The following is a 23,759-nucleotide window of genomic DNA, read 5'->3' as shown; positions in this document are numbered from 1 at the left end:
ATATTAGCAGATTATCGCATGCTCAGCTACATAGGAGAAGCAGAGACGAATTCAGTGTCGAAGGCTGGGATTTAGGGGCTATGTTGTTGCCACTTTCGACATTGAAGGGACTGACGATCTTCCCTCGAGTTTGATGCCTGGAGTTGATGCTGTTATCGATATTGATCCTGAGCTGGAATCGAGACTAGTCAAGTTTGATAGATGCTCGGATGATATACGAGGAGCACGAGTACTAGGGAATGTAGTTCTTCTCACTATTGTCCCTCTGTCCTAAACCCTAAATTCGTTTTTTAGTACTATTTTTTTTTTACTAAAAGATTAAGATAAAAAGATTTCCATTTATGTTGTATTCTCTTCTACAAGTAATGATAAATGGTGGAAATATTTGTAATTTCTATTTTTATTTAAATAGTACAAGGGGCGGATGTAGCCAAGTGGATCAAGCCAGTGGATTGTGAATCCACCACGCGTGGGTTCAATTCTCGTTGTTCGCCCAAAAATATATAGGCGAACGACGGGAATTGAACTTTTAGGGTTTAGGCTCTAAATCCTATATTTTCTCGTCAACGTAGTACTTATATTAAATTTTCGTCATGGCACCGTCAAGTCTGATCACGTGTGACGCACGTGAAGGCCGAAAATAAGAGCAAAAAAGACTTTTTACTGCATCTAACCCTAAATGAATATATTGAAAATTGAAAATAAAAATGGAATAAATGATTATAATAAAATGAAAGTTGAATTCTTGAACAACAAAACTACCGGCACGATCCCCCCTCCTCAGCGTTCTCTTCCTGCGCCGTCGCCGTCATGTTAGTAACAACAACAACAACAGCAACCAACACCGCCTCGATCCTCCTCTTCACCGTTGTCGACGCTCTCGATCCTCGGCTTCCTCATCCTGCTCCACTGTCGAACTGTTCGTCTGATTCCCCTCCCGCCGCCCAGTCATCCCCACCTCCGATCGGTTCTCGTTCCCCCACTTCAAATCCCACAGCAAACTGAAATTGTGCACAGAGGCTTCGCCGCTCACTCCGAATTCGCCGCCGCGGACTTAGCCGCCACCACTCTCGTTCTCTCCTCTAACCTCCTTGTATACACCATTGATCAGAAACTCAAGACCCGCCAACCCTCCACTCTCAAATCACAGCTCCAATCCCACCCCGCCATCCTCTCTGTCGTTCCCGACATGCAACACCACCTCCGCACCTCCCGCACCTGCAACTTCATCAGTCTCGCCAACAACTTCGGCCTCTGGCCCAACTTCGACACCGAAAAACAAACTTTTCAATTTCCCAAACACCAGCCCAATTCAATTTCAAAGAAACAAGCTTTCGAAGTCCTCGTTCAATCTCCTATCCTCTCTATTAAGGTTTTGAGAAACTGATCAGTCTCTAATGGAGCTGATTTAGGCTCTAAAATCTTCTCATTTTCTTCAATCTTCACCAAATGCTGTACTGGGCTTCGATTTTCACAAAAGGTAATGGAAAAGATAGCGACGGATTTAAGGACGATGTGGTCAACCTTGGATGCAAGCTCTCGATCAGAGGCAATTCTGTAACAGAGTCTTGCTCAGGAAATTCTGAAATTCCATTTGGCACTTACCATCTTATTAAACCTAATAAGCTTTTCATCATAGCTGTGTATCTCTACTGCCAATTGAATACACAACTCGTTGATGATGTAGTCAACAAAGTGATTACACAACCTGCATTCAACGAGATATTGGACATTTTCCGGTCAAGTTATTTATGTGGAGGTATTGTAGTCTCCTCTGCTATGCATGATTTGGATGATAGTGCTTTCAATGATAATGCTGGGAATTTTCTTCCTGATGACACGTTTGGGATAATGGTGAGGAATGCCAACTTGTTTCATGAATATATGAACGTACTTGCCAAAATGCTTTTCAGGAGTGTTAATAAGGAGGGGGTGAGTTCAAATATTAGTCTCGTGGATACAATTGTTGTTGTATTATGTGGAAAGAGCATTGACTTCATTGAGTTCCATGTCAAGATGGATGGTGTTGGAATTTCAATTTTTGTTTTGGTTGCTTGCATTTACTAATACGAAGTTTAAAAGAGAAGTTGCAAGTATAATCCAAAGCTTGGCATATCATATTGACGATCAGATGGTGGCCTCAAATGTTATACATGCCTTGATGTATGGAGAGGGATTCATTATTGAGTTTTTTGAGAAACCAAAAGACAGGAAACTTGAAGCTTTGATAGATGCTACTATCAATTCGAGAATTGATGATCTGAACACACAAGAGACACCTTACCTTGCCACTGTGGATATTTATGTTCTACACAGGAAAGTGATGTTTCATATGCTTCAAGCGAAGTTCTCAAAAGCTGCAGTTGTTCAGGGCGCAGCCTATATAAGACTGAGAGTTAAAGCTTACATGGTTGGTGGCTGTTATAAAGACATTGCTCACACTTGGTTGTCAAAATTTCCAGCAGTTCAATTTTGCAGTTTAAGTGATGATGCACATACACTAGGCCTGCTACTGATTGACCGAGCTAGTGCATTTCTTTTGCTTAAGGTAACCTAGATTGTCCATAATGCGAACATTGGTTTTGAGCTCTGCACAGGTTTGAACATGATGTACTCTAAACTATTGGTTATGCCTCTACTTGTCATTTCTGCAATTGTTTCTCTATTTGAGTATCTATATTGTTGGAATGTTGATTCATCAATGGCAGAACTTGAGTTGGTTATTCTAGAGAACGGAGGTGTAGAAAATGTGCACAAATGGGGTTGGTACAAACTCCAGATTGTAGCAGATGCTACAGTGGGAGCTGATTACTTTTTGCAAGTTGCAACTCTGCAAGAATTGGTACAAGTTTCCAGTGATCGGTTTTCTATATATAAGCTCTTAGTTGACATCATGCTTAGTAGTCTTGTGTGTCTTATTAAGGCTTTGGCTTTGCTTCTTGGTGAATATTTTGAAATGCTGCAGGCTGCACCCATTGCTTCCTTGACAATTGTACAATTTGTGAGGAGCACCCTAACAATGGTGATGATACAGTTAGTGATTACTGTCATGAACTCATCGTTTCTATTTGTGAAGAAGATCATTGCTACGGCTGCATATTCAGCTCCGCTTGCTGCCTTCCAGACTTTACATGACAACTATACTTCTATTGCGAAAGTTGGTGTATACAATGCTCATGGAGAAGTTGGTAGCTCTCTCTGTTTTCTAGCTACCATTACTACAGGCATGAGGGCATGCCTTATGTTAGGGGGGCAGAATTGTTAGGATTCTTATTCTTATCATGGGCTATTTTTTCTTTTGGCCGGGCTTTGTTGGGCCATGTTACATGTTATCTTTTTGGGCCGTGGTCCATATAGTGGATTCTTGGTACTACATCAAGTTGCTTAAATAGTAGGGATGCATTGTTGTAAGCATCATCGAATAATTATTGAATCAGTTCATTTCATTTGTCGCTTAGTTTTCATTTCTTTCCTTCTTGCAACGATGTCGTTTCACGGTCTTGAGATTCAAATCTACCTGATGTTTTCTATATCCAGAAAGATGAGTTTTGAAGAATTAAGACCTCGAAATTTTATTGAAAAAAAAAAAAAAAAAAAAACCTCAAACTGGGGTAGATTCATTTCGCTCATATAACGATGACTGTGATTTTGATTGACATATATCTTCGAAAATGGCAATTTCATTGTGTATCTCCATCTCCCCTTTCTGCCTAGAACGCAGTTGATTGAGAAACTGAAGGATTGTTTCTATTTTTTGGGTCTGTATGAAATGGAAGAGAGCAAGAAAGGGAAAAAAAAAAAATCAAAATGATCATGAAGAAAGAGAGACGTTCAGTGACTGCAGTTGAGAGAGAGAGAGAGAGAGAGAGAGAGAGAGAGAGAGAGAGAGAGAGAGAGAGAGAGAGAGAGAGAGAGAGAGAGAGAGAGAGAGAGAGAGAGAGTGTTTTGGTCCTATTTCAGCCCTTGGATTAAGCTGCAAAAGATAGAATAAGCAGAATACAATATAGGAGCTGTTGGATTTTTTTTGGACACGTGGCGATTTAGGATGAAAAACCTAGGAAGCTCAGCTAGAAAACTAGCTCAGGAGAGGTTCGGATTTCGGTATCTTTTTATTTATTTATTATTATTTTTGTTTGGTTTCGCCAGTGCACATTGTATAACTAACCAAGCGTCGAAAATTATATGTTATCCTAAATTCGTTTATTAAAGTTTATGTGTGTGTGTGTGTATATATATATTTTGAATAAAGGCTGATACCGCTGCCCTCAAACCTTGATTAATGAAACCAAATACATGGAGAGATGTAGAACCTGAACCCAAGATTACAATAAGTATCAAGAGAACGACCAAAAATAATAATTGGAGTCTCCAACATCTATATATTCTAACATGCACCATTTAGCAAAGAGTTTATAATTGGCTACTCTATTTGCTTTAGTAAAGCGGTGACATACTCGAAAGATAACTCTATCACGAAGAAGTATCATTACAAGTCGCAAAGCTTTTCTACTATGTTGCCGCACAGGAACATAGCTGACGACATTTCGTTTCATCTTGTCATTAAAAGGTTGTGTCCATTTAATAATGGCACGATTCCTCGCACATTGAGTGCACAGACTAAGACTAATTAACCCAATCAAATAATTGTAGCGCATTATTGAAAATAAAAAAACAACCTAAAACTATCAAGGAAAGAAAGAAAACAACCTAACCAGGGCCCAAAGACCTAGTAGAGGCCCAACATTCAACAAAGAGAGGGAAGCCCAGGCCTGATCTTCTCCATTCCTTGCAGACTCGATATCTCCACCCACGGTCACCCCCACCAGAAACCGTCAACACCTCACTTTCTCCTCCCACGATGCGCGACCCCAGACAGAGAACATGTACTATCTGGAACCTCCACAACGTCTATTCCTTGCCTCCCTTTCAACCACAACTACGCAAGGAGCAACCATAAATGGGCACAGTGTCCCTAGTTGCCCATTCGACGACGATGTCCCAAGGGGACGGAGCATTGAAGCGAAGCGGCTAGTTTATTTTAGGGTTTTCTGCTCCGACTTTCTTGGAGCTAGAAAGAGGGTTCCGATGTTGTATTACTCAAAGTTTATATTAAATTACTCAAAATATCCTTAAATTGGTTCCCATTTCGCTCTTTTATGCAATTATAGGCTAGCTACGAAACTGTTTTTATTTTTTGAGAAGGAAATTAATTAGACAAATTCTTTCATAGAATAGATCAAGAGAATGAGGTATAAAATTACCTTCAAATTTTTGATCACATAGAACTTTTCATAATTTTTATGTATAATTAGATCGCATACTATAACTAATGATAGGATCATTATCTTGAGAAGTAGATACGCGATTGATGAAGGTGGAGAATTGTGCCAGGAATAGGTCCTCGCGAAGTTATCAAGAAAAAATTAATCCACTGATAACATCATTAACCATGTCTCTCATACATGTCTCATGTCGCTAATCATGTTAATAACCATGTCAGTAACCATGCACCTAAGACGACATCATAACAATCAAACCCAGATCAGGTCACTAACCATGTATCATGTCGCTAATTATGTCACGTTAGGCTTGAGACGACATCACATCAATAGAACCCAATCGTGTCACTAACCATGTCTCAAGTCCCTAATCATGTCACGAACCATGTCTCAAGTCACTCATAATGGGCATGAGACGACATCACAACAATTGAACCAAATCGTGTCATGTCGCTAATTATGTCACTAACCTTCTCTCATGTCATTAACCATGAGCATGAGACGACATTATAGCAATCGAATGTTCATGTCAGGAAAAGTCCAAGCGGCAAAACACAACACAACCAAATTGTAGCTAATCCTTTTCAGGGAGAAATGAATAGGCTAAGATCCAGCGAAGATCTCGATTCTCCAGTAAGGATCCGAATCCGATCTCAAGCCTCAACCCGAACCCCAGCTGATCCTCCTCCTCCTCTTTGCACTAAAACTTCTACTACAACAAACCAGATCGACACTGAGCGCGCAAGGGTACGGTTCGCTCCCTTCCACCTCCTCGATTTTTTCTTTGGTCGCGGCGGGGTCCTACATGCAACCTTGAAATGTTAGAAAATAATCGCGAGGCGACCGCGGCAGGGTTCAAGGAAGAGGCCGCGGGGCAACGAGTTCAACGGAGGGTTTACTTAGAGGAAGGGGATCGACCTATAACAGAGATGGCAGAGAGTACGATCGTAATTTGATGTACCGGCCAGTGGAAGAGCTTTCAAAAGGGTTCCGACCGAAGGGAGCCTGTTGTCGTGGCGTCGGTTTGGGAAGAAGTAGTAATAGTAGGTTGGAGACGAGAGGCAAGGGTGGAAGACTGAGGGATGTCAGGTCGCTATCAGTGAACAATTGACGGTCATGGTTAGCGAGCTAGGTCGGGGGGAGAGACGATTGCAGTTTTAGAGAGTGTGAATTTCATTTTTCGTTACTTATTGTTGCTTATGGCACCCTTAATCAAAATTGACTTGGCTTTTATATAATACAAAACAGTCCCAATTAAGAGAAAAATCAAGCATAGAAGAATGTTGCCTTATCCAAGCTCCAAAGATGAACAAAATTAGCGAGGCAATCGGCAAAGCATATTATTTTCCTTGTATGTGCTTAATTGTTGCCCTACCTAATGAATTGGATTCTCTGTTCGCCATTGTGAAGGCTCAAAAGTTGAACTCCTATTTCTACACTTTTTTTTTTTTTTCAGTAAGATGAAAATTTAGCTTCTTGTTATCTCTGAACTACATATCTGCGCCTTTTAATCTTCCCCACCCTGACAAGATTTTGGCTCCCACACTGGTCTCAACTATGTGCTTGAAAGATGAAGCTTCCACGGGCAAATGGCTACTATGATAAGGTACTAAGCACTTCCAGCATGCACTATAAATTGCTAGATTTAGTCAAACGGCTCAAAGGTTAGTTACCAAGGTACGTGGGAACTAGGAAGAGAACTGGAGAGGTATTGAGATCTACCTTCAAATTTGGATTTAGGGTTTGAGGACACAAAATAGAATAAAATAAAATAAATCTGAGAGTGCTAAGATGCGAGAAGAGCCATCATATTGACCATTTCAATTTTCAATATGTCATCCATCTTACAATGCGTTCCAAAAATCAGACATACAAATCTGATCCTAACCATAATGTCTCATTTCACATTAAAACAAAACATAAAATGCAGAGTACTAAGATGCGAGAAAGGCCATCATATTTATCAGGTCAATACTAGAGAGATATTACAATCATTTCAATCGATTAAAGAGTAGGAAGACACGTCGCCTCACGACTAGAAAATCAAAGACGACACAGGTACAATCCTCAGCAATTCAAAGCATTTGCTCATGACAATCTTGGTTGCTCCATAGAGCAAATATCTTCTCTTTCTGTCATTGTCAGACATCTGACATCTGAGCCATGTGATCAGCAAACTCAGAAAAGAACTTCTCAGTAGATATCAATGCCAAATCATACAGGTATTTGCATAAAATACCAGTTGACAGACAATCAAGGAGCTTCTTGTATAATCTGCAAATTGAAAGCGACAGTCAAGTATCCATGGCGGCATTTAAAATTTTTACATAGAACAAATGTACCAGGTAGCGGTGGGGCTGCCTAATCAAAACTGACAAAAAAAATTTAAATGTGTTTCAAAACTATGCTTAATTTATTGAAGTGAATACGCATAACACTCCCTGCATGTGCACTGATTGGTCTGTCTTACCATACACGTGGTGGTACGTCTGCTCTACAGAAAAATCTCTCATATTCGGGTTACACAACAGTCCCAAGAGCATCCACGATCTGGCACCTCAATAAATTCGAGGGACAGTTTCAGTCAAACGGCTCAGACTTCAGAAATCACAAAGCTGGGCATTTCCCCCCTCTCTCCTCCTACCCAGAAAAATACAACCGAAATGCTCGAGTGCGTCCTCTCCTCTCGCGCCTCCCACCCTGACGCCAAAAACGACGACATCGCCGCTGACGATCTAATCTGTTAAACACTTGCCCATCTCCTTCACCACCCGATCATCAACTTACGTAAAGTTGTGTTCTTTACTCTTTAGTGACAAATTTGAGTATTTGCTGTTGAATAGCTTGATTTTAATTTGATAGCCCAGTAAGTAGGGTTCAACTATTTGGGTTGCTAAGAATGGTTTAGTTTAGTTGACTTAATGCGCAATCAAATTTCGTTGCTGAGGATTTGCTTATGACCAAGTGGCATGGGCTCTATATATATAGTTGATACTACAAAAATCAAATCTCTGATTCAAACTGTAATGTTCGAGTCCAGACTAATTCTTACTGAAAAGAGATATGTAGAAATCCATATAGGCTTCTTGGGAAAAATCCAAGATTCAGTTCAAGGCATCTTCAAAGTACGAACCCAAATGAAGTATAGATGCCAAAACCCAAAAACGTCGTGATGAATAAGGAGGCGCTGGACGGGGGGGGCATGTAATGACATGGGAAGACAACCCAAATGAAGAAGGTTGTGTCGGGACTCAGAAGAGAATGGAGAGAGAATTTGAAGGCGGAAAATAACAATTTTGCATTTGTGTATTTAATACAGTGTAAAACGAGGCAACAAATTATCTGCAGTCTACACGTGGCTGATCCACACTCAGTATGAGTGGGATTGCAAAAGTGATGAGGTTAGAGGCTGTTGGAGATGCTAGCAAGCATCTTGTAATCTTGTAATCCCCCCTGGAACGGGAACGGTACAATTTCAGTCTGATCAATAATATATAGTACTATCCTATTGCAAACAAACAACTTCTCATTCATTGTGTCGGTCACACTACAAAATACATAATGTCATTACATATACACCCCCCTCTTATGAAAACTACAAAACTAAAAATACCAATGTAAACTGCAAAATGAAATACACATGGATCAAATGAAAGAATTTGACCTGCGCTGTCCTTTGGACTACCATCTGTGATAATTAAAGAAGCAGCAGCAGTTGAGAAAGAAGAGAAATAAGATATATCACTCTATAGGCAGCATCGCAATCAATACCGATACTAACCACAGCAAAGTGCTCATCAAGAGCAAAGTGCTAGACAGCAAACAAGCCATCATCACTGACAGTAAAACCACAATTACCCCACAGAAAAGCACTGATTAAAATGAATGAAGTGAAAGTTATGACGCATAAGGAAAAAAAAAAAAAAACTGGCAAAGCACTCATGCTAATGAATTTGGTCTCTAGAACAAATCAGCTTTCTTCTTTTGCATGTCTTGCTTCCATTTTGGCAGTTGATAGAAAGCATCTTTCGTCATCCCAAATATGGTCTGAAAGTCTTCATCAGAGAGGTAGGCCTGCAAAACCAAACAGAAAATGTAATTACCATTTCAAAACAGATGATGAAGTGTAAAAACATTCACAAATGACCAACCTCTCTTCTCTTAAAATCAATTCCAGTTACTGGATTGTCAGATTTAACCCTCAGTTGGTCATAACTGAAAGTACTTTGACTGCTTTCACTGCCATTTTCATCCTGCTCTTGCTTTGGTTCTGACACAGAAGAAGGCGAAACAGCATCTGTTTCCTTTACTTCAGGAACTTCCTGAGAACCATCTGTATCAGCTGCAATTATTCAAATGTATCAGATATCATAAAGTTTCAGACATTCAATGAGCAATATATATGAGGAAACGACCCTAATCAGAAACAAATTTGTTGAGCAATCAAAGACAAAAAAATAATGGGGAAGGACCGACAAGAGCATCGTCAAGAATGTATGTTCAGTAATCTAGGAAAATATTAATGTCTTCTTTTTGATAGGAAAGAGAATCTTTAATAACAAAGAGAAATGAAGAGAAATGGAGAAGAAGTTTGTCACAAAAGGCAGTAAAAAAGAGGACAAGATGAAAACAAGCTAATAATAAGTGCCACCCAATCAAATAGAATTGAAGACTGAAAAATCCCTTAAATATTTCACATTAGTGCCCATAGAAATGCTAAAAGTACACCACTTCCTCCTTGTCTTCCATTTCCATCAGAACAGACCAAAGTGAAGTCAATGCTACACACTGCCTTCTTATTTACACGCATGCCCAAACAAGGTAAGAAATGATCGGGGAAATCGTGAACTTTGGAACACTAACATGATCAGAGAAAGACAAGCATAGGAGTAGAACACTTTCTTGAAGCACATCACATGGTCAGTGCGCTCTGCAGGTATATCACATATCATCCTTACAAATCATCTTGTATAACTCTTAAGTAGAGTTACGTTATCTCTTATTAACTCGTAAGTAGGAGTTGTGTTTATTTCATCAATCCATAAGAATGAATATACCAAACTCTTTTTTCGGATTGGAAAAGATTCAACAACATATGATTACCATTCAAGTTCCTTTTAGACACATAGCACATGACCCTAGAAGAGGGAACCAGAAAAGAAATGACTACACAATGATCAAGAGGTAACAGATATAAGAAGTAGACATAGGAAAATTAAATCAACATGCCAAACGTCTTGTAGAACTGAATTTTATTCACCCTATCATGAACTTAGACAAGCAAAAGAAAGAATATTAACACTCACTTAGAAATAATGAATACAGAATAATGTACACCACCATTCAATCAAAAGGGAGGAAGAAGAATAAGATTATATTTAAGAAAGCTATAAATCACTATCAAAACTCACTATGCAGAATCAAAGGTGATAAGAAGAAAATTACAGAAACTGTCATTCTCTATCATGCATAAAATCATCATGTAGGTGATGTAAAGCAATAATAAAACATTCAGGATTAGAAGATCTCTATAAAGTGAGGGAAAGAATGCAGAAGTAATTCTGCTTTGCTTACCACTAGTTTCTGCAGGAGGGCTTTGTACTTGGGGACTTTGCACTGGAGAGGCATCAGGTGTTAACTTAGTCTTTTCAGCTGTAAGGACGTTTGAAAGTGCAGCAACTGCTGCAGCTCTTTGTGATCCTTGACTTGTTGAAGAAGGCTTTGGAAGAGAAGGTTTGGTTCCAGAGGATGAACTAAATGCAGAAGATAAAGCGGCTAAAGCTTCTGCTCTTTGCCTTGGTCCTCCTTCGCTCGACCCATTGGACTTATCCTGGCCACGTGATTGCATGTAAGTTGATTTATTGAATGACTGTCTCATAATTCATGCAAACATGCCAAACAAGAAACAGAAAATGTGCTAAGAAATAACAAAAAAGCAAAGAGGCACAAAGATTCTATGTAACAACTTAAGATCTGGTCCAACATGTAATCATATGACATTCATAGAAAGGAGGGGATGCAAGAACTAGAGCACAGGAAGGCGAGGGGATGCACACTCACAAGTGGAATTTCGGCGATAAGAAACCATGGATTGATAACTATGAGTGCCTAGTATTGATTCATATATCTCTTTATATGATCTAAAGATTATGCTCCGAAAATAAGGAATTTACAAAATATGTGCGAGAAGTCCATTAAGCTCAAAAATTGCTCAATTCAACACTCCTGCCGATCACACGAGTATCTCAACTTTTTTTTTTTTTTTTTTTGACATAGGAGAGCCGAAAGAGAGTACACAATCTCATTCTATCTCCACTAAAATCTACTTTCTCCTCCTTATCGTCAAAAAGTGCCTAGTATTGATTCATGGAGCGAATTACAGGTTCTGATTGTCTGCAACACCTCAGGTTAAGAATATCATCCACTCAAAGTAAATGGTAGTGACAATCAACTTTAATTACCGTAGGGGGTGATTTTCCAGGGGAAGAATTGAATGCAGATGATAGAGCAGCTAAGGCTTCAGCTCTTTGCCTTGGCCCTCCTTGATTCCCATCAGATTTGTCCTGGCTCTGCATTGTCTGTGTATTAGAGAGGTATAATATATGATAATGCTAAGAGATTTTAAAAATTTGACAGGTTTATTCTTTTAATGTAGTTGGATTATTTCAAATTGTTAGGACTTGGGAATAATAAAATGTTCCTCCAGCAATTAACTTATGATGTGACAAGTTCCAATAGAGCAAGGAAATGGAATGTCAACATAATACATTACCATGCCACAAACCCAGGCCACTCCGAGCAAAAACAGAGAGGAAAAAGAAATCAAAGGTTCAAAGGTTAAAGCCTTAAATTATCACCATTTCTTAATCACATAATAATGTAACACTACTAATTTATATTTAGGTATTTGCATATTCTCATTAATATAAGAAATTTCATATTAGAACCACTGAGAAAATCCTCTTAGCAAAACACCTAAATTGCAATGTAACTAGTCCGCTAATCATCTTTTATGTCCAATCACCTCAAAATAAATCTAATCTCCATAATAACTTCCCTCTTCTTTTTGTATACAGACACAACTAGCATAGGAGATTAAGCTCTGACATGTTTAATAGCATAGATTGCTTACCTCCACAGCATGGCCAAACAGAACGGACACCTTCTTCTGGAATGAGTTTCCTTGAACCTACAATTTCGTACAGATACTATTAAGAAAATACACATGAAATATATAAAAGTGATACATCCATATTAATTTATTTTCAATTTTTTCTTTTAAAACAGTAATACACAAAAATGTTTGAACGTGTTTCCATATCATCCTGCTTTCGGAAGATCATGCTTTCACACTTAACCTTTCATTAACGAATGGAGTTTAATGAAAGAGGGAACATAAATGTGAAGCTACTGCATAATTAACGAAAAAAAGAACACTGTTCTCTCCTTGAATGGCTATGAAAACACTTGAATGAAAATAATCCAAAAGACTCCAGCTTCCGCCTCCTAACATCTAACTTGGTTTCCACCACTACTCCATCCATGAGTTCCAGCATTGAAGATACCTCTCATATCTCCTCATCTTTTGGACATCTCTATCATCTAATTTGCTCTCACTTTACCAACATAACTTTCAGCATTCAGCCTCTAATATATATGATCAAGGTCTGGCATCTCAAATGAACTAACAAGAGTATCAGAAACCAAGATCCACAATTCCTTGCTATCATAATTACTCATAAGCCCTCAAATATCCACTATATATGGTTCAAAGTCACAATATTTCACACCAAGAATCCTTTGCATCAACTTCCTACCATCACTGAAATGATCCCAAACACATCGTAGCCCATCCAAGCAGTTTCTCACTTCCCTCTTCATTATGAGAGTACTGCTTTGATCTAACATTTTGTTGACATGCTTCCCTTTTTATTTGAATCTTTTTCAAAGGTCTTGCGTTCTTAATCAAATGGGTTAAAGACAGAGTAAAAGAATTAAGACCACCCAAAATTACAGAAAACATGTCATACATAAAACTTAATGTGCTTAACTTATTTCCTACTTCACAGAATGAACTCCATCAATATATCTGTTTGGGCATGGTATCCTGTATCCGAAACTTATTGACAAAGCCAAAATATAATCCTTTTTCTTATAAGCCATCAACATGAGATCATAATCATACCCATTAAGAATGAAGGTTATTGATATATGTATGTATATATTTTAGAACATACATTAGCCTTTGCAAGGTCCCATGAAAAGTATGTTGTGAAGAAGCGAGGTTCATTTCCTTCAGTAACTTTGTACAATGGTACATTAGGAGACAACCCGTCCAGAGATGCTGCCATCTCTATGTATTTCTGCATAAATCATTTACAATGAGATCAGAATATATATAGAAACAATAAAATAAAATAAAAATCAAGCTATACCTTGCCAATTTCAAAAGCATTTTGTTTTTCTTTCAAGTCTACACATTGACCAACCCAAACAAAGACTTCAGCATGTGTATCCAGTATAAGGATATCCTCTGTCAGTAGATCATCTTGAGTAAAGTTGTATATTTCTTCCACCTGTCCAATAAAATACAGAAGATGATTAGAAGCCACTGATATCTGAGTCAAGTATGAAGTAAATATAAGCCGTGTTAACTCACCTGAAACTTTCCTGGGGAACCCACATGGAAACAGGGAAGACAAAAATAAGAACAGTTAGAACAGATTCAACAGAATTAGCTTTGCAAACAAGTTTATCCAACTAAGATGTCATTATATGTGATAAAGTAATTCAACAAGAGATAAACTCAAAGCAGCAGTGATTGAAGTAGTTGTACTTATTAACAGAATTTTCTACCTTTGTTGAATGAGAATGTGAACAGGTGTGGATCTCTGCAAATCTCAGAAGCAACTTTATTACTGGTGTAATTTTGTTTCCCTCCTAGGGCAGACCAGAAGGTTGAGCTCTCAGTTCCTTCTTTAGCATGTTTTAAAGTAACTCCTGGCTGTATTAGCAATGAATAGAAGGCTCAAATAGATAAACAGCCCAGACAACTATGAGATCATTTTAGAAACTCAAAATCTAAGATATGTTTAGTGACTAATAAGTAAGCATGGTACATATACCGCCAATCTAATAAATAAATTATATATAATGCATTCCTACACCAACTGGTTATGTCTACTTTACTGAACCATTTACAATAAAAAAGATTTACAGGCAGATAATGTAACACAAGTGCCAGGAAGAGTAGGCTCTTATTGAATATAAAGTCTACCTTCAGAAATTCTGCAAGCTTTGCTGCTAACTGTTGCTGCTCAATGGTAGATTGATTTCCATTCCAAGCAAAAACTGAGGAGCCAGATTGCAGAAGAAAACACTCGGTAGAGTTCAATGACGTTGCCACCTGAACGAGCACAAAATTACACACACTCGCTCAATGTATGTATATTGACAAGAAGCAAAGATTGTCCAACAAGGAAAAAAGAGTACAAATATACATCCAGTACTGGACAAGAAATCCACCGACAAAACCAAGCAAAGAACACATTCTCCAGAAGCATGCAGTTTCATTTTAATCTTCCCTCTACATAGAACTACAAGGGAAACCCATGCCATAAAAATTAGTCAACAAACCAAAGCTTCCTATGAGTATGCAGAATAAAGCAACACTAAATTGTGCAGATACCAATGCCTAGAGAGATCAAAACCATACTCTATCCCACAACGCCATCACCTCCTCCTCCACCTATCCTTAAGCTTTCAATCTAAATTTCATATCTACAACCAATACACAATGAGTGTTGAACATTTAAGCTCCTTTATTTGCTTATTATCACATGAATACTAATTTAAATAAGCACTTGTGACTTACTAGGTATCCTTAGCCTTCCAAATCAAAGGGGAATGAATTGAAAGAAAAAAAAAGGTAAAGATGGTTTCTCAACTAACAATTAAGATTATATTTGCATCTTAGAAGCATTTTGAAAAGAAAAGTTACACTAAAATGACATTTGTTACAACCGTTGCACTCATTTCAAGTTCTCTATAATGTCTCATATAAGGACTTAATGAATTCACACGCCTTTGCATATGAATAAAACATCAGCTCACTTCTTTAATAAAAACAAATCTGTGTGTGTGTGTTAAAATAGACCAGGTGGTCACTGGTGAAGTATCAAAAACTGTCATGCTTACCTAAATCATAAAAAAAAAGGCCGAAAATAACTGAAATAAAAGTGTCCCACGATTTGCATGTTCAAAGAATTTCAGAGCCTAGTAGTATGAACAAGATGAACATCTTCCATACTGGGAATACAGAGAAAACTTTTATACATTCCTGTATTTCTGGAGGTTCAGTTATACAGTTATATTTTATTTGATATGAAAACTTTGGACATATGCCAGTAAACAATAATTTATTGAAACAAGGGAGTTGATTATTCCCAGAAAATCTAAATAATTTCAAAGGCCATTGGAGTATATATTGCAAGTTTGAGTAAGTGTCATGCATGATTATAGAATGAGCTCATACCGTATCAACTTGCACGGCTTTGTTATTATGAATAGAGGTTCCAGATAACCGAAAGAGTGCAACACACTCTGCTGTGTAAGTTTCATCAGCCAACCCTTTCTCCTCAACAAACTTTTTATACCCAGAGCTCAGGCCACCCTAAATTGAAAGTCAATGAAATTAAACAGTTAACAACCCTGGTTTCAAACTAAACAAGTTATTTTGTAATTAAATCAAGTCCTAAAATGAAAATGAGAGTTGCCCCAGCTTAAACAGAATACCTTGAGAACAACCATAGGCTGAAAGAGCGCAACAAACTGTGGTGGCTCTTTACCTTGGAATATGTGACCCTGCAAGAATCCCGTGTTTTATAGGCATGTCCCAAAGACACATTGTCCTTCCAACTTGACTAAAGTTCACAATATAGTACCTGAACCGGTCTTCCCTTCAGTGAGTTGGAAATTGAAGTCGCCAAATGAGAAGCTGTTTTCTGGTCCTCCTGAAATGGGTGTAATAGAAATCTTTAGCACACCTCAGATAATGCAGCTTAGATTTGCTAAGCGAAGTGCAGAAAATGTAGAAATAATGTAAACAAGGCCATACTATTCTATTTACTTTCTCCGTAATCTAAACAACTTTATCCCTACTTAAAATAGTAGATGGCTTGAAAGAAGATGAGACTAAACAAAGAACTAGAACAAGAATACCACCATTGGTCTACTAAATCTTTCCAAACATGTAATCTCTTCTAGAATAACAAACCATATCCAGACAATAAATTGTCTCTTTCATATGTGAAAGGAACTTTTGATGGAACAATAAATTTTTTTTTAAAAGCACAGTATTCCAGCAAAAGACAAGAAGTCCATTGAGAAAGAACCAGAAACAAAAATGTAAGCTGATCCAGCACCTTCACTTAATCTTTTTACTACACCATTATGTTTATCATCCAACTACAGCTCCCCAATGGACATGAGTCAGAGGAGGAGGAGTATCTCTTAAGATCTGCAGGCTACCAAAGTCCATAAAGAAGCTAAAAACTGCACTCCACCTCTCAATGAAATTAGGTCCTCCTAATCTGAAGAATTTTGGTATTCCTCCCTAACCAAATCATCCAAAAGACACCAAAACATGTTTCCACAAATCATTTTCTTTCACTGCATTCCACCTCTAAATGAAATCAGGTCCTCCTCCTAATATGAACAATTCTGGTATTCCTCCCTAACCAAATCATCCAAAAGACACCAAAACATGTGTCCACATATCATTTCTTTGACCACCCCCACCAAAGCCACAATCTCAACAAATTTCTATTGTAAATTTAAAATGCACATTTGTGTTTCTTTATATGTAGGAACTGTAACAGAAAGCAACGCCAATTCTTTCAGTTATTTGAATCCTCTAACAGGAACAAAGTGATTTACCTCAATACTATCCTTTCCAAACCAACAGCACAGAAAGTAGTCATCCTTTCTATCACCAGAGTGGTACGTATAAAGAATTATGTAGCAATCTCCACTAAAAAATTTGCCGATATCTTCCTTAGGTAATTGGGTTTTAGCGCTGCCATTGATGCACCATACCTGAAAAAAGGAACATTCAATATTCCAGAATATATCAACAAAGCAGCCTGTTTGATTACATCATTACTAGAGGCATGAGAGATATATATCAACTAGACCTCCATCTTTCCACCTCCTTCAAGCAAAGGTGGGACCTCTTCATTTACAGGGGCACCCTTTGTCGCGCCCTTTACACCAACACCTTGTTGCTTCAGCAAAGCTAGCAGAATACAAATATGACATATTAATAAAGCTAATCAGAAAGCATTAGAATTTAGTTCACAACTTAGAATTATAATTACCTGCTACTTTTCCTCTTCCCTCCTCAGCACCAGACGTTGCTGATCCCAATGGCCAAGAATCGAAGTTGGACTTGAATGAACGTGTCTCATAACCTTGAATAAGCCGGGTTATTCGTGTTGATTTTGGTCTATTCTGATGAGAAACAAATTCCTGGTGACAAAATTACGATTAAATTTATATATTTCACTGAAAACCCAATGTTCATCAGAATGAAGAAATAAGTGCAGTTCACTACCTCAGCTGCTTGGCTAGCAGCTTTCCTGTCCTCCACTTGTGTCACCCGACCGACCCAAACAAATACTTCAGAACCACAGTCCAGTAAGTAGCATTTGTTGTTTTCAAGCAAGGATTTGGATAGTTCACCTTCTACGATCTTCACTTCACCATCAGTTATGCTTTAAAAACCGGTGATTAAAAGGTTAGAACCTCAACAGTAAACACCAATGGTTTAAATACTGGCCACTCAATTAGTAATTTCAGCACACTGACACTTGAAGCTGGGTGGAAGGTCAAAGGGTATGCTTTCACCCTGCCGCTGAATGTTTGGCGGCATAACATTGAAACTTTGATTTTTAACTGTGAGTAGAAACTCAAGAACTTTTTACTACTTCAAGTCTTGGGTACATTACCACAATTATAATCTTTTTTCCACACCAATATGGAATTTCATTGTTATTTAGGGTTTGCTGGAATCTAAAAACTGAATTTTCAGCAGCTGTTGCACGACATCTGAAGCAGCTAAAAATTCATAGTCCAAACAACGAGCAGAGTACAACTTCAAAAATTTCAAAATGTAATAAATTATTTTCTATTTCAAGTTGAAAAAGAAAAATGACCTGAACTACAAGGCCAAAATTATATTCATTATTGTTACTTGGCTATTTCTAGAGCTGATGCTTCAGCATGAAAACAAGTAGATAGAAACAGTGAATACTAAGGTAGTTTCACTATTTTTTTTTTTCAATAAATTCTTGATTTATTGTTAGATTCAGATATGCCCATATAAAATAATTTAGAATTGATGAGTGATTTAGAAATCCTATATAGCACAATGATGTGAAGCATAATGGAATTCATGGACAAGTATGAGAACAAAAAATGATAATCTTTCTGAGTTTATAGATCGGCATATGCCAACTGTTCAACTGTGGCATGCAAACACATGCAAAGGAATTTGCATACACTAGATGAGATGAAAGAATAAAAGAATATTAGAATACCTATACAGTGTAGCAGGAGTGGACTCAGGAACGACATCATCTTCATTGGCAACCTTCTTGCTAATCGGAGCAAAGCCACCCATTAGGACCCAGAACTCACCAGAGTCAGATTCTGTGTCTAGCTTCCCATCATCTGGCACGGTGAACATTGTTTTTCAGAAAATAAGTAAAGGGAAAGAATGGCAAAGCACAGAGATGTAAGGTAAGAATGGGGGTTAGATTATGTAGGTTTCTCCAGCACAAGAAGAGGCAATCCCATAAGAATTGTGTGGGGTTGTTGCATACAAAGCTACCGTATGCACTTACCAACTATTGCAACATCACATGTCCCATGATGATACTTTTCTTTCAAAAATTGGATGACTTCCAAAGCCTTCGCCCTTTCCTGGATATTGGAATTCGCACCGTTGAACTGAAAGATCTTATTCTGGCTGTCCAGGATGAACACATCATCATGATTCAGTGACGAACGCGCAAAAGGAACCTATATAATTACGCTGAAAAGTTATTACTGTAATCTCCAGAAGAACTATAATAAAGAAAAATTGAATTCAAGACTCTGCTTCAATGATAGAAAGATACCTGCTTCATTCTGACAACACGTTTTCCTCTGCAGATATAAAGTCGAGTTTCAAATTCTTCTTCCTCAGGCTTTTTAAATCCAGATGCAACACCCCCCTCCAGAGGTATAATACATGGTTTGAAATAGGACAAAAACTTATCAGATTCATGGCCTTGAATTTCCCTATGTTGCACAGCACGTCCTCCAAGAGCTGTATCTAGTTCAACAGTTTTAATAGCTGCTGTGCCAGCTTCATCCTATAATAAGAAGATAGGACATAAAGTCAGATCATATCTTCAAGTCAGCTCTTCTATATATACAGATATATGAATATTATACATATATATATAGACATATGAGTGAGTGAGGGAGTGCGTGAAGTCAGACCATATTTCAAGTCTCTTCTATATATACAGATAAATGAATATTATATATATATATATATATATATATATATATAGAGAGAGAGAGAGAGAGAGAGAGAGAGAGAAGCACACCTGACTTGTATCTTTCCCAATCCAGAAGTGGATGTCATAGAGATAAGCACCCCCTCTGTTCTGTGTTGTCTGCAAAATGTGTCAATCAGGAAAAAAAGAAGGAAAAAAAAAATCTACCTCTGCAATTCTCAGAAGAAAATCATGCCACACTAACAAATTTAATTCTTTGTTAGTGTTCTTGCAAGGATGATCAGCCAGATAACAGAAAATAACAAAATGGAATGAAAAACTGAAAGAAATTCACACCTGCAAGACAATATAAGAATCTCCCATATAGAATTTTCCATATTCAGATTTTGGCAACGGAACTGGCTGGAAATCCTCAATTCGCCAAATTTCAGTCCCTCTATTATGTGTCAAGTTCAACAACCTCAAATTGGATCACCATGCTCAGCACTAATTAAAAGAATAAAAAAAGAACTCACATATTCCAAAACTTGCTAAAGATATAGTCTACTTTATTATTCTATCTACGATAACAAAACCTTAGCCCAACTATTAGCTACATGAACCCTGGTCCTCCAAATGGTACTATCCAAGGTCATAATTTATTCAAGTCACTTTTAATTTTTGGCTTGGAGTGAAAGTAACTTTTTTTTACTATCCAGTGTAACTTCTTCTTTTTTTTTTTAAGGAAATCTTAATATCTCCCCGAGTAACTAGTTGAGCTAAAAGGATACACCCTTTGACCTGCTCCCTGAAAAGCTGGATCCATAGCTTTTGTAGAGCTAGCCATTGCCTTTTGTTCTAATGTTTCCTTCAGCAGGGAAGATTCCTTTGAATCCTGTGATTCAATATCTCAAAGTCCCACCAGAGTTTACTGCAAGGAAAATAAATCTGTAAAGTCCAGACATAAACAAAAGGAGTTTTGTTACCAAGACATGAAGAGAAGGAAATAATAAAGGCACAGCCAAAATAAATGGTACGTCATTATCTAGTGTGAAGGTTCGAGACTTGAGAACTGCCCAGATTTAAACTACTTTACTTTCTGACAATTAGGAAATGGTAACAGGATCAGCATTTATAATGGAATCCAAAGTTTGATTTCAATAATCTTTACTGCTAGTACATGTATCAGCATTGGTACTCAAAGCAGTGCTTTCTGACCATAAATAAATAAAAAGGCAGAACTTCAATATAGAATCTTCAATGACTCTAATCGCTATGCCAATAGTAAATGTTAAAAAACCTCTTTTCATCATCTTTTCAAATAGCTAGAACTTACCACATCTTGCACAGTATATATTTGGTAGCGACCTATTGATTTTTGCATATAGAATATTTTAAATCAAACCGGCACAAGTGCTCTTAGATAAAAAAATAAATAAAAAAATAAAAACAGATATGTATAATGATGTCATGCATGAGAAAAAGTGTCAAGGAATGCAATTCAGTTTGATGGTCTGACATAATTGATATGTCTGAGTCCTTAATGACAGGGTCATCTTTTATCTCACTGGAATGTTCAGATATGAAAAAGCAAATCAGGAACTCCCCATCCCTGGACTGGTTTATCAAGTGAGATCTCTCCAAAGACATTTCCTGATAACACAATCAGTATATAACTCCCAGAATGTAAATCATTGCTTCTATCTCTTGCTTTCCAAAAGGCCAGAATTTGGTCCATATATTCTGTTAGAACTCTTGTCCTATAATTACATATTGTCGTGGGCTAATGTGTTGAGCTACTTAAACCGGCTGTATTTCCATCTTGGGCTCTACAATTGGACTCGGGTCGGGTCATCCTGTAAATGGGTGTCTAGGGTTGTTTGCAGATAGAGCTATACAAGCAATCTGCCTCCATTCTAAAGAAGGACATCGATGAAATGAATCTTGTTCCTTTTAATTTCCTTGTTCCAATTTCTTTTATAGATTCTTATCCTAACATATTCTTTCAAGGAGCTTATCAATCCTCTGCTTAGTTTACCCAAGACCCTCGTCTTCAAGCTTTATCCTGAGTAGCTTCTTTACTTGATAGTATTGCATTCGTACTGATACAATTATCTAAGCTCCAACATCACAATATTATCTATAGAAGTTTTCGCCCACTCCCCCATCCCCCTCCCTTTATTTCTTTCTCTCTCTCTGTTTTTTTTTTTTTCCTTCTTTGGTCTTCTTCTTTCCTTGTTAACATTTGAGCATGCAGATGCTGCAACAATCCCATTAGATAATACTTGACCCAATGACCATTTTGTCCTAAAGACTCCACATCCATACTACCTAAATCCTCTACTTGTTTTCTAGTTTATTTCAATACTAGATATTTGGTATTCCCACAATGAAGCATCTGTAGGTTCTATAGCTGGCACATCACCAAGTTGCGAACCTTGCATTTAATTACTGAGACCAAAGTGTGGAATCCTAACTCAGAACTTTCTTTGGATCATAACATTGCTAAATCCAACTAAACAAAACCAAAGAGGAAATTACTTCCCCGATCTTAAAAGTCCTTCCGGTAATCCAATACGTGAAAAGGTCCCCAAGAACTGAAAATATATAGCACGTGATCGACACGACTTTAGGACGGCTAACTAAACAAAGTATCAAATGCACATTCACGGCACTTTCAGCAGTAATGCCTATGGGATGACTGACCAGGAGTCGCGCCTGATTACACCACATCAAAATGTAGTAGGCTAAAAACACCACAGACACGGATAGCGTTTCGCCGAAGGCATTTACAAAATTCAAACACTCGGCTACTAATTAAGATCTTCCAGTTTTTTAGTTCAATCACTTGCCTAATCATACCATACAAGAGCTCAAAAGGAATTCAAACCAAGAAAAGATTGATGAAAACAAAAGGTGAGATCAAACATACATGATCAAAAATATTAAAGAGGCAAAAGAACAATACACCCCCATCATCAGATCAAATATTAAGCTCAGTCTATCATAACCAAACCACAAAAAAAACAATCAGAAGCCAATAAAATCCAACACAAACCCATAAAAAACCCAGATTAAGAAATCGACAACCGTAAACGATCAGAGCGAGGGATCAAAGTGAGAGCAAAGATGATCTATCAAAACAACATACGCAGCAAATAGGAAGAATCGATGGAGCTGAATGGGAGTATGAGAAAAGAAGCGAGTGATGGGATCAGAGAGAATTGACGTACCTGAGATGGATCTCTGCGTGTAATGATGGAGAAGGTGGGGGTGGGAGATGAGAGAAATGAAATGGGTATGGGGGAAGGAGCTGGCAATAAAGAGAGAGAGAGAGAGAGTTGGAAAGAAAAAGTGAATTATTGCTGCCTGTGTGGGCTTCTCTCTCTAACTTTTTTTTTGTGTGGCCTTTTCAGATTTCTAATTCAGAGAGAGAGAGAAAAAGGGAAAGCAAGTTGCAGACAGAAAGAAACAGAGGAAGAATGAAAGAATTATGATGATGACCAAGAAGGAGAAGAAGAAACGGAGCCGAGAGAGAGAGAGAGAGAAGGATTGGCCAATCAAGGGGTTATATTTAAGGCAAAGATCCGGTGACGGTGGCACCGGCCATGTTGGCTTTTACAACTTTTGCTTATTTGGAATTTCGGATTTTGCATCAATGGAATTCTCGGACATTTAGGAAGGTAAACTATAAACTCTCTTTCACTGCAAGAATAGCCAACGCCCAAAAATGGTGCTGCGCCCATTTACACTCCTCCACATGACAATTATTATTTTAACCCATTGCCAAAGCTATCACCTATCAAAATGAACTTTTAAGAGTTCTTAAGATTTGGGATCCACGAAATGTCACTAGATATGTCCATTGTGTTATGAAATGAACAAGTGTAACATTTGTCAATAGCATACCAAAAAGCATAATCCCATAAGGTTT

At 37.8% G+C, this 23,759-nt stretch overlaps 1 protein-coding gene across 4 annotated transcripts; it reads right to left on the bottom strand.

Annotated features, from left to right (window-relative positions):
* Positions 1-8,787: 8,787 nt before the first annotated feature.
* Positions 8,788-23,480, bottom strand: LOC133720082 (villin-2). 4 transcript variants are annotated; one of them, XM_062146266.1, is made up of 24 exons: positions 23,059-23,480; positions 20,617-20,773; positions 20,183-20,282; positions 19,937-20,005; positions 19,460-19,696; positions 19,184-19,361; positions 18,878-19,010; positions 17,893-18,052; positions 17,657-17,807; positions 17,474-17,574; positions 17,217-17,375; positions 16,223-16,291; positions 16,074-16,142; positions 15,814-15,951; positions 14,557-14,685; positions 14,136-14,283; positions 13,939-13,949; positions 13,715-13,855; positions 13,517-13,642; positions 12,412-12,468; positions 11,741-11,857; positions 10,854-11,109; positions 9,431-9,621; positions 8,788-9,353 (listed from the first exon to the last, which is right to left on the bottom strand). In XM_062146266.1, exons 2-24 carry the CDS (start codon positions 20,670-20,672, stop codon positions 9,240-9,242), a joined length of 2,910 nt encoding a protein of 969 aa, XP_062002250.1. In that variant the 5' UTR covers positions 20,673-20,773; positions 23,059-23,480; the 3' UTR covers positions 8,788-9,239. The 4 variants fall into 4 exon arrangements, with proteins under 4 accessions (XP_062002250.1, XP_062002249.1, XP_062002252.1 ...); XM_062146265.1 differs by having other exon boundaries at positions 20,617-20,756; XM_062146268.1 differs by having other exon boundaries at positions 11,741-11,842; positions 20,617-20,756.
* Between the last annotated feature and the right edge of the window lie 279 nt (positions 23,481-23,759).

Source organism: Rosa rugosa, chromosome 7 (genome assembly GCF_958449725.1).
Source record: "Rosa rugosa chromosome 7, drRosRugo1.1, whole genome shotgun sequence".
In the NCBI taxonomy this organism is placed as follows: domain Eukaryota; kingdom Viridiplantae; phylum Streptophyta; class Magnoliopsida; order Rosales; family Rosaceae; genus Rosa; species Rosa rugosa.
This window is presented reverse-complemented; position numbering and strand designations above follow the sequence as displayed.

Excerpts from the sequence above, each read along its gene's own strand:
- LOC133720082 (XM_062146266.1), bottom strand. The coding sequence starts at position 20,672 with ATGGCTAGCTCTACAAAAGCTATGGATCCAGCTTTTCAGGGAGCAGGT. Across the intron at positions 16,292-17,216 it reads TTGGAAAGGATAGTATTGAG|GAGGACCAGAAAACAGCTTC; the intron begins GTAAATCACTTT and ends CACCCATTTCAG. Across the intron at positions 12,469-13,516 it reads GGGACCTTGCAAAGGCTAAT|GTTCAAGGAAACTCATTCCA; the intron begins GTATGTTCTAAA and ends ACGAAATTGTAG.